Source organism: Daldinia decipiens (assembly GCF_022478715.1).
Source record: "Daldinia decipiens strain CBS 113046 unplaced genomic scaffold F4813scaffold_12, whole genome shotgun sequence".
Taxonomy (NCBI): Eukaryota; Fungi; Ascomycota; class Sordariomycetes; order Xylariales; family Hypoxylaceae; genus Daldinia; species Daldinia decipiens.
Genome location: NW_026054555.1, coordinates 592,004 through 604,220, shown reverse-complemented (window position 1 = coordinate 604,220; position 12,217 = coordinate 592,004). Strand labels below are relative to the sequence as shown.

At 45.8% G+C, this 12,217-nt stretch overlaps 4 protein-coding genes across 4 annotated transcripts; 1 reads left to right on the top strand and 3 right to left on the bottom strand.

Annotated features, from left to right (window-relative positions):
• The first annotated feature begins 1,231 nt into the window (after positions 1-1,231).
• Positions 1,232-3,134, top strand: F4813DRAFT_43408 (uncharacterized protein). The gene has a single exon (XM_049248482.1). The coding sequence runs from the start codon at positions 1,716-1,718 to the stop codon at positions 2,961-2,963; it is 1,248 nt and encodes a 415-aa protein (XP_049100709.1). The 5' UTR covers positions 1,232-1,715; the 3' UTR covers positions 2,964-3,134.
• A 2,061-nt stretch (positions 3,135-5,195) lies between these two features.
• On the bottom strand, positions 5,196-7,071 carry F4813DRAFT_356139 (uncharacterized protein). The gene is made up of 2 exons (XM_049242947.1): positions 5,731-7,071; positions 5,196-5,660 (listed from the first exon to the last, which is right to left on the bottom strand). Exons 1-2 carry the CDS (start codon positions 6,596-6,598, stop codon positions 5,467-5,469), a joined length of 1,062 nt encoding a protein of 353 aa, XP_049100708.1. The 5' UTR covers positions 6,599-7,071; the 3' UTR covers positions 5,196-5,466.
• Positions 7,072-7,568: 497 nt separating this feature from the next.
• F4813DRAFT_395628 (uncharacterized protein) lies at positions 7,569-9,205 on the bottom strand (the record flags this gene model as incomplete). The annotated part of the gene is made up of 3 exons (XM_049247722.1): positions 7,569-8,017; positions 8,096-8,653; positions 8,734-9,205. 3 exons carry the CDS (start codon positions 9,203-9,205, stop codon positions 7,728-7,730), a joined length of 1,320 nt encoding a protein of 439 aa, XP_049100707.1. The 3' UTR covers positions 7,569-7,727.
• Positions 9,206-10,709: 1,504 nt separating this feature from the next.
• On the bottom strand, positions 10,710-11,562 carry F4813DRAFT_356138 (uncharacterized protein). Its single transcript, XM_049242946.1, has one exon. The coding sequence runs from the start codon at positions 11,373-11,375 to the stop codon at positions 11,031-11,033; it is 345 nt and encodes a 114-aa protein (XP_049100706.1). The 5' UTR covers positions 11,376-11,562; the 3' UTR covers positions 10,710-11,030.
• Positions 11,563-12,217: the final 655 nt, after the last annotated feature.

Genomic DNA, 12,217 nt, shown 5'->3' with positions numbered 1-12,217 from the left:
TGCACATGCCAACTACAGCTAGTTCAATCCACCAAGTGGTAGATTGGCGAGGGACTTGTATTCGTGTGGGAGTGTATGTGGTGCACGCACCGCACACACTCCCACACACACACACAAATATACACACCCCTCTCTGTTCTATGTTCCGTGAGGCCCCCCACTTTCTAACGACGCTTTTCACATTTGCAACTGTTCTCCATTGAAGCCTGATCACGTTGCAAAAGCCATCAAGCTTTTGTCCTTCCAATTGCGTTCCTTACGAAATACAATTGAGTTGGAAAACTTGTCAATTATGTGACAGGTCTTATTGACATTCGTCCTGTATCTTGACCTAAAAATCGAACGGCTTCGAATCCTGTTCACGGCATTAGATCTGTACCTAACCCTGTGTCCGTACTTAACAAAGATGGAAGATGGATGGGGTTATGTCGGCAAAACCCAAGGTAAGGCACACCAGTACATGACATACCTATGAAGGTGAGAAATATTCTCTCCAAACCTGAACTACCAGGCTATCCCGTTGGTGGCCGATCAAAGCCAGGGTGGAGTGGAGTTACTCCTCCAAGCATAAAAGATAAAAGTACCAATCCAGCTGAGGTACTTAGGGGTACTCGGCCTGGGGACATGGACTTCCTGGACTTCCTGGGTCTCTTCACGCAGGACAGGTCCCAAAAATAAAGCCAACGCCAAATGCTGCACACCCCTGCGCCCGCCACGCCGCGTCTGCCCTGTCTAGTCCTGCCCTATGACTGACATCGATGACTATTGGAGGATGGGGGTGTGACTCCTTGACGACACCACCACCAAAACGCATCCACGTCTATATCCGACGAGGTACGGACCCCAAACACAGAACAAGACCGTTCTAAAGTCGCCAGCCTAATGGGAGGCTGTTTTGTCCTTCTCCCACACCCGTTCTCCTACTTAGATACTTCATCTATCCACCAGGACCAACCTGTCTAGGTTTACACTTCTTCCTCTTTTTACTTCTCAAACTTGCCCTCTCCGTCTCCGTTTCGACCTTCAATTCTCATCTTACCAAAGCTCTTACCAAAGCTCACAAACACAGTACCGACGATTGTTTGCCACCTGTGGCTATACTATTTCAATTCATTATATCTTCTTCAATGCGCATTCTTGGCCTCGGAGTTTAGACAAGTCTGTCGAACCCTTTATACATAATCGCTACCCCTGACTACCCTGACCACCCTGACCACCCTGACCAGACCCAGTCCCCGCAAATGGTGGCTCTCTTGTTAGCAGTTTACAGCGTTCAACTCAATCGCCGCCGCCACGAGGACAACAATACAAATATAACCTAGCTACCTACCTATTGTTCGTCATTCCACAGCTCAATTAACTTTCCAACTCTTTGGGACAATACCACACTAGTGACGACGAGGGAATTCTAATTCCGCCGCCACGTTATCTCCGAAACTTAGCTCTGCCTTCTTCTCTAAGCTTCCAACAACAAATCGATCCTTAGGTATTTATCTAGGAACCGTCAACTCAGCACACCTAACTCAACTCTTTCCACTTGGTTCCCAACACACAAATAATCTACTGCGATCGCAACCGCAATCACGGTCGCATTAACAACGAGATATTTCCCCCGAATTCCACCGAATTAATCAATTGCTACGCGATTGAATTTCCGCCTGGTTTGCCACTTCGTGCTCACATCGGCCCACATTGCCCGCCTGGCATCAGAGTCCATGGCTGACAAACCAATGTCGACATCCGGTATCAAGTTTTCTACATTCGGCACCAGGCTCCCAACTCATTTACTTTCAGCTTCCTTGCGCAACATGGATAAGAATGCGATGGCGCCTATCACCTCTTCAACAGAGTCGGGATTTAAGAAGCCCCTTGATATCAGCAACCTAATGTCGCCTCCTGAGCCTCCTCGACTCGATTCGTTTTCGCATGGACGTGAATCGAAATCTATAGGCCCAACTATTTCCGATGTTCGACGGCTGCATCCCATTTCGCCCATCTCGCCTCCCATCTCACCTGCCACGAAGGCCGATGATCATTCTGTCAATCCTGCGCCATCCACAAGCACCGCCGTGCAGGACCCTATCCTATACCCTCCGCAGGACGTTACTCGCTCACCACAGCAACAACCATTATTCAGTCAAGACGACTCTATCGACGTTCGCAGAATTGTAGATGAGCATGTAAATGTACGACCGGCGGATCTGTTTGGAAATGCGAGCCCACCCAAGCGAGAGGATTACGAACTGATCCTATACTTCAGCTCTCGGGTAATGACGAAGTACCAACAGGATCCGAAGGCGTGGCTTAAGCGTGAACGTGAACTTTTACTCGCAGATCGACGAGCCGGGGCACGCAACAATCAGTTCAAGCTCCAGCCGAAGCCAATCCTTCCCGCGAAGCTCCCTCAGGTTCGAAAGGAGACACAGCGTGCAAAGACTGTGAAGCCAGCAAAGGTAGTCAAAGCAACACAGTCTAACACCGCAGCTCCGCGACCAATTCGATCATATCCAACGACGAACCCGGGTCAATCTTCCAATCGCCCACCAAGCGCGACGCCTGATCCTTCACCACGTCGTGCAGTTGCGCCAAACCGGGAAGATAAAGATTTTACCTCACTTCCCAACTTCTGCCCTCCTTTGAATTCGCTCCCGGACCGATCCAACAGCCTCAAGGTGGATTGGAAAGGAACACCAATCGATTTAAGCAATGACCCGCATCGTGACCTCCTGCACCCTGATGAGATTACACTCGCCGCCAATCTGCGACTCGATTGTGCTACCTACCTGACGAGCAAGCGACGGATGTTTATCCGTCGTCGAGAGTGTCTTAAGATGGGAAAGGAGTTCCGCAAGACGGATGCACAGCAGGCCTGTAAAATCGACGTCAACAAAGCCTCCAAGTTGTGGACAGCCTTTGACAAGGTCGGCTGGCTTGAGAAGACCTGGATGGCCGACTTCATGTAATTGATCAACGAATTCCCCGAGCCATGATCCATTGGCATGGATCGAATCATCTAGGGGTAACCTAGCCCACGTATAGCATTGTCGGGTCTTTCGGGCTCTAGTTTCTAAGGGTTTGTGCATATTGGTTTCGATTAGGCTTCAGTTTCCCGGTTATCGGCGGTTGCATTACGACCATCGGATTGGTCTCAGAGATACATTTTTCATTTTGTTCACTCGGTTCTACTTGTTTCACAGACGTCAACTCATCAACGGTATCAGATCACGGAAGAGAGACTTGGTTTTCATTGATACACAGCATAACGGGATTGCAATGATACCCGGAGTGAGCAGGTTCATACCCCTATGATTACCCCCCACTCCACACATGTTTCTTCCAGTTTAGGAGAGGTCGGAAGGTCGGTTGGTCTATTGGTCGGTCGGTTCATTGGTTGGGGCCTCGGTCAGATTGGGTTTTCCCCCATTGAGGAAACCTTTGCATTATGTGTGGCGTTATATTGGCCTAACAGAGTGGGATGGACCTTGGTTTATTTTCATGGGCAGAATGAGCTTCTTAGCAGACAATTGACAGAGATGCGCACCAGCAGGTAAACCCACAGCAAAGTTTTGAAATGCTACCTAGTTATTTGGGTATTCCTCAAATACTTGGCAATATTTGTCTTTGTGTGGTACTGCTACGGTCTGCTTCTATGGTTGCGTCGTCTGTGATATTATCACCGGTTTGGTAGTCAGTTCCCAACCGAATATACAGTCTCATCCTACTACTACCTATATCGCTCTAAACAAGCATACCGAAATATTTACGTGATTTAGAAGCAACTTATAAAATATGATGCTAATTTCTATAGGGTGTGATAATTACCAAGCGACAGGTGTACGCGACAGGAATACACGCCAGGGCCAAGTCTCGAGGTCAAATCTGCGCCATCCACGTCCCAGCCCTATGGTACACGCTACGAAGCTGTAATCCCCGCCCCTGTCGACTTGTCTTTAACCTAGCGTCGTTGGCGTGCCGCCTTGCCGTCTACCGGATCAGCACCGTTGAAGTGGGATTCGGGACGTAGATCTTTTTAGTTCGGAAATGTTTTTTTTAGTGATGTCACATTGTTACCCGGACACCTTAGGTAGGTACCTATGTATGTCCTTAGGTATGTATGTATAGGTATGTAAAATATATTCCTGGACATTCCAAATCTCGGTTCGTATCGTACGCCATCTAATTCTCACTCCGGCTTCCGCTGCAGTGTGAGGTCAGCCTACAGCTACATAATACGTGGGCTGGGTTACAGTTGCTTACGTATCGCGCCTAGTTCCGTGGAGTGTGTATTACGGGTTAGGGTTTTTGGGTAACGCAGCGCGGTGCAGCGCAGCGCATATAAGGTACATATGTACTACATATATAGGTACCTAGGTAGGTAGGTACCTAGGTAAGTAGGTACCTACGTGGATCTTTTCGACGGACGGGGCCCCGCAATGGGCTGCCGCGTCACATCGTAGCCGGACATGGATTAGTAACGCTGATGGGACATGGATTATCCTATTACTGGATACATATCTTTATTGTTACTAACTAGGTTATAGCTTAGAGACGAAGGTTATGATTAAAGATTAGGTTTAGATTAGGTTTAAATACTACATAACTACCTACGTACCTAGGTATTTAAAGCATAGCTCTTTGCATGTTTAAATAGTTAAAACAACAAATGCTCAATCCCTGCAAAGTCGACTTTGACTGGGGTAGGTAATAAAAAGCAATAGATTATAGCTCAACGATCTAGGTAACCCCCCCGTTTTGGACATTGATAAGACAAAAAGGATATATAGAAGCAAAACAAAATGGATCGCGCCGTCCGTCAAGACTATCCGGTATCGAGCGATTATAGGCCGCATGCGCGCGGTGCGTCCCATCGAACTCCCCGGGAACGCTGCGTTTCCCAAGCGGAACAATTGTATGGTGACATGACATGACATCAGTCGTGGCTATATCTACGCCTCGCTATTGCGTCGCAGCAGCAGCAGCAGATCGGATCTGCGAGCGGCGCAATGTAGCCAAGGACGCGGGTTTAGATAAGCTCGATGCGACGGCACCGTCCTTGCATGGCTTGGCGGGGATGGGAATAATTGTTTTTGTGTACGTTGCATTGTAGGATAGTTGAACTATAGGGGGGATACGGGGGATATATAAGAAGGGTTCGTTTGAGTAGGTGTTTTGGGATTTCGACTTTGCTTGAGAATACGACGAGATCGATCTTTGGATTGTGCAAACTACCTAAGTTATATATAATCATACTCGGGGCGCTGCTCCAGGTGTTCGTATAATACATACATACATGTATTGGTTCTAACGGACTATTTGATTGGTTCAATTTGTATCTTCCTTATACCAACATATATATATATATATATATATACCTAGGTATATAAGTACCTCTTTAGAACTTACACATGAACGCCATCCCCTTAATAACAGTATACCCTCCTTTTGGTAATAATCCCTGATTTTATTCTATTCTCCAGCTGCGAGCGTATACCCGCCATCTACTACAACGGTCTGGCCGTTCAAATATTGGTTCGCGGCGAAGAACAGCACCGCCTGCGCCATGTCGTCGTCCTTCCCGGGACGACCTGCCGGCACCTTGCTCTCGTACTTTTCCTTGTCGATGTGGCTCTTCTGGCCTTGATTGCTGCCGTCGGTAGTCACTGGAGCATCTAGTTAGCTCCCGCATCGCACAGAAACGCCCAAGATTAAACAATTGAGAACGCCACTTACTCTCGCTGGGGAAGACGCCCGGCGCTATCGAGTTGATACGGATCTTCAGCTTGTTAGCCGCCACCTCGGATGCCAACATCCTGGTCAAGTGGATTGCAGCACCTTTCGACGCGTTGTACGCGAAGTGGTGCTGCGCAGTCTTGACCAGGCCGCTGATCGACGAGATATTAATCACAGTGCCCGACCAGCCAGGGAAGCGCTTCGACGACTTCTCCAGCAGCGGCAAGAACGCCGTGGTCGCGAAGAAGACCTGCGCGACGTTGGTGCGGTACACATCCGTCCAGTCCTCCATCGTCGACTTCTCGTTATCGAACAGGTTCTCTTTCATCTCCTCGGCCGAGCCGGCCTCGGTCTGCATCGTCGCGCCGCTGATGCCCGCGTTGTTGACCAGGATGCACAGACACTCCTCGCGCGACGATATGTCCTTAGCTAGGCTCGCGATTTGGCTCTTGTCCGTGACGTCGCACGTAATAGGCACGATGGAGTCTTTGCCCTGCGAGTACAGCTCGGCGACGCGGTCGAGCTTTGCCTTGGTCCGCCCCGTGATGTACACCTTGGCGCCGTTGGCGACGAGCGCCTGCGTCGCCATTAGTCCGATGCCCGAGCCGCCGCCCGTCACGAGCGCTACGTGCCCTTTTAGGTCGAAGAGCTTGTCGCGGGTGAAGGGCTCGTTGCGGCTGTTTGACGCCATTCTGACTATCTGGAGTGGATGTGCTGATCTAAAGAACTGCGGCTGTTGTGGTTGTAAGAAGAGTTGTGGTGTTGCACAAAGCGCTGGTGAGTAATTGAGTAGAGCACCAGCTCGAAGAGCGATGCCAGCCAGCGGCTTCTTATGGTGGGAGATGCCTCGGGCGACTGGTGAGATCATGACGTCTCGGTGTTTTCATCAAAACCCAAGGGCACATTTTGGCTGGAGCGGATAGGAGCGTCCGGTTCTTGTATCAACAGATTGCTACCTTGTTGAATAGCAAAGCAGAGCTCAATGTGGGCGAGTCATGACGAAATTCAACGCCTCTTTGTCTTGTTGTTTACATCATTGTGGAGAGCTCCCGGGAGCTCCTCGCAGGGTAATTTCATTGGCTACATAGTAACTTGATATTCGTTGTCATTTAATCTTACATAGGTAGGTAGATATTGTCGATATAATAATGGTAATTAACTTACTATTAAGGATAGCTTCTTCGAATCAACCAGAAGTCCTTTTAAGGGGCCCGTTTCCTAAGTAGTTGCTTTCGAGTCGGCTAAAATGGGGTCATTGTGTCAGGGGTAATTTCGTGTAAGTAGAAACGTTCGACTCTGAAATCTCACAGCACTTTGTAAGATTTTCGATATTATTTTACTTTTCCGATCTACCTAACACCGTCCATGATCCTCGCTGTCTGGAGATCGCTACAATGTATTATGATATAAGCACCTTATTACCATGGTTGAAGAAACCCAGATAGCGGGATAGGGAGGAAGTACCTGTTTTATCTATGGTTAGACTGTATAAGGATCATTAAACCTTGCCATTTTATTATGTTTTATCGTAGGGTTAAGGTAAGCAATAGAAAAATGAATTCACAGGATTCCAAATAAAGAAGTGCTTTGTGTTTGAGGGGGACTAAGTGAAAATAGATTATACCTAATAGAGTTTATAAACTTGTAGTTTCATCAGTTGTTTTAATTATCACCCCTCAGTCATCGTCTCCATTCTCACCATCACTTCCTTTCTGGTTCTCTGCCGTTTCGCCCCTATCCCTCGTCTCATGGTCAACTTCCGCATCAACACCTCCAGTTTCGTCGTCGTCCCGGACCTAGCTAAGATCATGCTGAACCTTCGGCGATATTAGATCAATCACCAAATGCGCGGAGCGGCTTTCCTTTGTCTCAACACTTAGTACCACATCACTCTTACGTAGTTGCTTCAAGGCAAACGTGTAGACGCCCTGGCTCTGCATGGTCTCAGCCATTTGCTTCACATGCTGTAAGAGGCGGTGGAGAAGCTTGAGTGTCTTCTAAATGTCTGTCTGCTCTGACCAAATATCGAGTGTTGACTTCTGCCCAGAGTTCTTCTCGAAATCCTCCCTAGAGTTGCCAGAGTCTTCCACTACTGACTCGGAATCAAATAGCTCAGTACGGTCCAAGAACACAACATTCTTCCCAGATATTTCGTAGGGGAATACCATAGCCATTCGACTTTGTGACAGCCACAAACGGCACATTAATCCGATGTTCTTCAGGTATGGCATGGCGGGTATTTCCCTTTTGCTTGCAAAGACTATCATTCCTCTGTGACTGACGGCCGCTTTTTGATGGTAAACATCGTACGGTGGACCATTCTTGGTGGGATCTTCGTTAGGATGGGCAGTTTCCTAACTCCAACCATCCTGAACTTTCAAATCCTGCTTAGATATTCCCCCGCAACAATGGGGAGCCATGAGTGTCTGGTAAGGATCCTCAACTACCATAGTTAAACCACTAAACTCGTATGACATGATACGCTTAAAATTGTTGAGCTCATTTGTTTTGTTACTCTCATCATTAACACATGGACTCCAGCACCATTGGGGACCATTTTTGTTCAGATGGTATGTTGCGGCCTTGAAGTGGTGATTGCCATCGACATGATGGCTGTTGACTATCTTCATAAATATGGTACCGTTCACTACGTGAACCGCCAGGCATATCCCCTTAGTTTGTTTCTGCTTGTGGTTGAGGCTGTCATAAGGAGTACCTACACCTTTCAAAGTGGCGAAGAGACCCCATATCGTATCGATGTCGGTAACGAAGGCTGCTGACTTGATGGCCATTAATTTTTCATTTTCCAAAGCTGCTCGGCACAGACTATCAAATGCAAGGTACGGTCGGTCCATATTGTAGTAATCGGGGACCTTGGCTTCACGGTTGTTTAGAGGCAACTTTGTACTGTTAGGCAGATGGCCTATATGTGCTACTAGTTATAGAAAAAAAAGTCTTTTCTAAAATGTAAATAGAATAATATTAATACTGATAATTACTTACCGGGAAGGATCAGAATACGTGAACCTGGAGCATGGGTCAACATAGTATTTTGGTTCTGAGGGGAACATTGTGTGGCGCTCTGTAATGGTAAAGGAGCTTTGTAGTGCATGGGAATTAGCGAAGAAACACCCGTAGGAGTAGTGGAAGGAACGTGATTAGCCAAAGAGAAGGCACACTGGGTTAGTTGGGTCCAAGTTCCAGATTCGGCTTCTGTTCCGGTGTCCGTTCGTTTGATACGTTTTCCCTCTGAATGAGTTTGCGATTCAGTATCCTCTTGCCTCATACGCTTCCCAAGTTCTGGATGATTTTCGTTCGGGTCAGATGGTTCTACCTCACAGCTAGCAAAGGTAAATAACTCTTTGAATCCGGATTTTGTAATTGTGTTTTGGCTTAATGGGAAAGCATCTCCCTCGGTCTCTATCAAGGAGATCCGAGGCACTTTTCTCTTTCTCTTTCTACTTGGTACATCCATATTGGAAGTCGACCTGTTAAAATAGATATAGTTACTTAACCTAGAAATATTGTTTAACTAAGTTATTAAGTATCGAGAGTTTCTCGTGCTGCTGAAGAATGATGTTTCAAACCCATATCTCTCAAGAGCTGATGTGCCGTATGGAATGTAATGGAAGTGGAAGTGTAAGTAAGAAATGGGGAAAAGAGAAAAGGATAGAAAGTGCGAGGATAATAAGTGCCGTGACATTTTCATAAGGGTATAGGTACTTACATTTTCCAAGTTGTGAGGGTCGTTAGAAACAGAGGATGCTAAGAGGAGAATTCTAATTTAACAGACTCGCTGGATCGAATAGTATTTAAATAAGGCAGTTCCTTAGGCAGTTCCTTTCGACTACAATTTCAATCGGTCGCTATTACTACCTTAGGTCAAATTTAGTTTTAGGAAGCCACTTTCCAATCCGTACCTAAGTACCTTAGGTAGGTACGTACATACTCAGGAAAAGGGCAATGGACATGCAAATGGACATACATGTATCAAATAGCAATGTATCTCAAGTGCTTTTTACCTAACACCAACAGTGATTCCTATTTACATTTTACATATGTACATTGGTGCTTAACTTCCATGGGCACATGTAGGTCACTATAAAAACTTATGGTCCTCTTAAAGGTATTATGAAATATGTCTTCTGGATTGTTAATGGTGTAATTCATGATCTATAATGATTTTGGAATATCCTTCTCGTGTGATAGTAAAACGCGTAGTTGCAATCTTGCGAACCTAATCATATGTCCATATAATAAAAGACAGGATGAGGGGGGTGACCAGTGACCGGTTGCCGGGCCAATGAATGACTAGAGTGACAAGTTGTCATGACAATGTCATTTTGCCATGTCCCACCTAGGCTACCTAGGTACCTAAGGTACCTACCCAAGGTATGGTTATATACTACAATTACGTACCTGGATTCTAACAAGCCGGGACAGACTAATGGGCCATGGCTCAGTGGTGTAGTCGCTGGAGCTATAATCTTGATGCCAGTTCATGAACACTCAACGTTAATCCATACCGGGGAAGGAGATATTTTTGGTTTTCGCGCCAACAGAGACAAAACCGGTTCCCCATTTATGGCCACCACATATAATGAGGCTGAAATTAAAAGGTATCATCTATCTATTATGACGGATGCCTTGAGGAGCCCAGAACATCAGGTACTTATATCGTGTTATAAAGTTATATTCTAGCTGGAGGACTGGATCATAGGGTTAGCCAATAGAACCAGATAGCATCATAGCTCCTGTAGCAGCTATCATATAATATTGTACACTGTTATGAGGGCATAGTGCGCCCTTAATATAACTAGTATATTTACCCCGGGGACTACCCCTAACCCACTTATACCCTAACGCTCATATCTCGACACTCATACACTACAACTATCAGTGTCATATTAAATAAGTGGGAAATTCATTACAAGCCTTTAAGGCGCGGAAAAGTGGAAGATGTTTAATATCTCCTTTTTGGATTATTAACACTCGTGTAGAAATACGATCAATAATATAAGGTGCCAGATATCGCCTTATGGAGGTTCAGCTGATTATGTAATACAATGAGCCAAGTTTATGAGGCTAACTCCGTGAGAGTAACTAAATCAATAGTGGTAAATCTCTGTACCTATAGGTTCCTAATCACATTTCCTTGATAACAGCAAACTAATATAATATGGGACTCGGAAAAGGATTTAGCTTAAACCTCCTATAAACCATCTATATTCGTACAATTTATGCGGCGATCCGGACTAACGTATCAAAAACACGGTCCATAACTTCACACATTCAAACATTCAAACATCCCCTTTAGTGTGCCTCTGTCCTGAACCTACCGGCATGACGCCTCGCTTCGCACCTAACCGCTCGTCTTCTTCCTGCATCTTCGTCGTGCCTTTCTCTTGCAACTCCTTGTTCCTCAGAAGTGAGCCTGTAGCGGCTTGAATGCTTCCGATGCTTCCACTGATGGCGCCGCTTACGTCGCCTTTGAGCTTCTGGCCGACACTGGCGGACGGGTTGGTGGTAGGGTCGGAGGAGGTAACCACAGAGCCGTCGGTGGTAACGGTGCTCTTTCCAGCTCCTGATGACTGAATTTGCGCCTCTCTCTGGAGGCCGTTGGTTGGGTTTCCGGTGGAAGCCATTATGCTAATAGAATAAAGTTGTTTACCCTTTGGGCAATATCTTTATATATGTAATAAAGGTTTCGATTGGTCAATCTTATTTTTCTAATAAATGTCTGTAATGTGGGAGTAGTTAAGTTGTGCTCATGCTCTGATCGATGCTTTATTTATTGTATTTTATTCAATATATTTCCACGCGTTGACGTCATGTTGCTGCATAAATCCGAGTGACGTCACAGCCGATTATCAAAAGCCGCTGACCTCAACTACCTAAGGTACATAATAGTCCACTAACCTAACCCATTGGAAGGCAGTCTTTTTTTTTTGGTTTGTGTTGTTGAATAGTTTTTATAGTATTATTACTACTATCAGGTTTAGTTACTAGCTCAGCTGGTTAATAGAAACAGCAGTATTCATATCCATCTTCGCACCTGCGGTTGTATTGATGGCTTATAGGGTTTGAAGACGGTAGCAGAGAGCAATTATTTATCTTTGCTACAATAGTTCTTGTCGCGCTTATAAAACACCTTATTTTCATCTCACCATTTGTTATCGTGTTTATATTACACTTTATTTGTCATATAAAGTCTTAGGCACCGATCGTACGCGGGCTTTATAAGAAATAATATAGTTGAAACGATGAGGAAATGAGCGAGTATGTTACTTTGCAAAGACTCTTGAATGTCGTGTGCTGATTGGATTCCAGATTGTTTTCACAGTGTTTCTCAGGGCTATGGTTTACTTGCTTAACAAAGGGATTTGAACTACTGACAAGGACATTTATATTGTTGGTAAACTCATTGAAATGTTTTAAAGTAATAATAGGACTACCTAGATCCATATGCCTATTAGGTACCAACCGA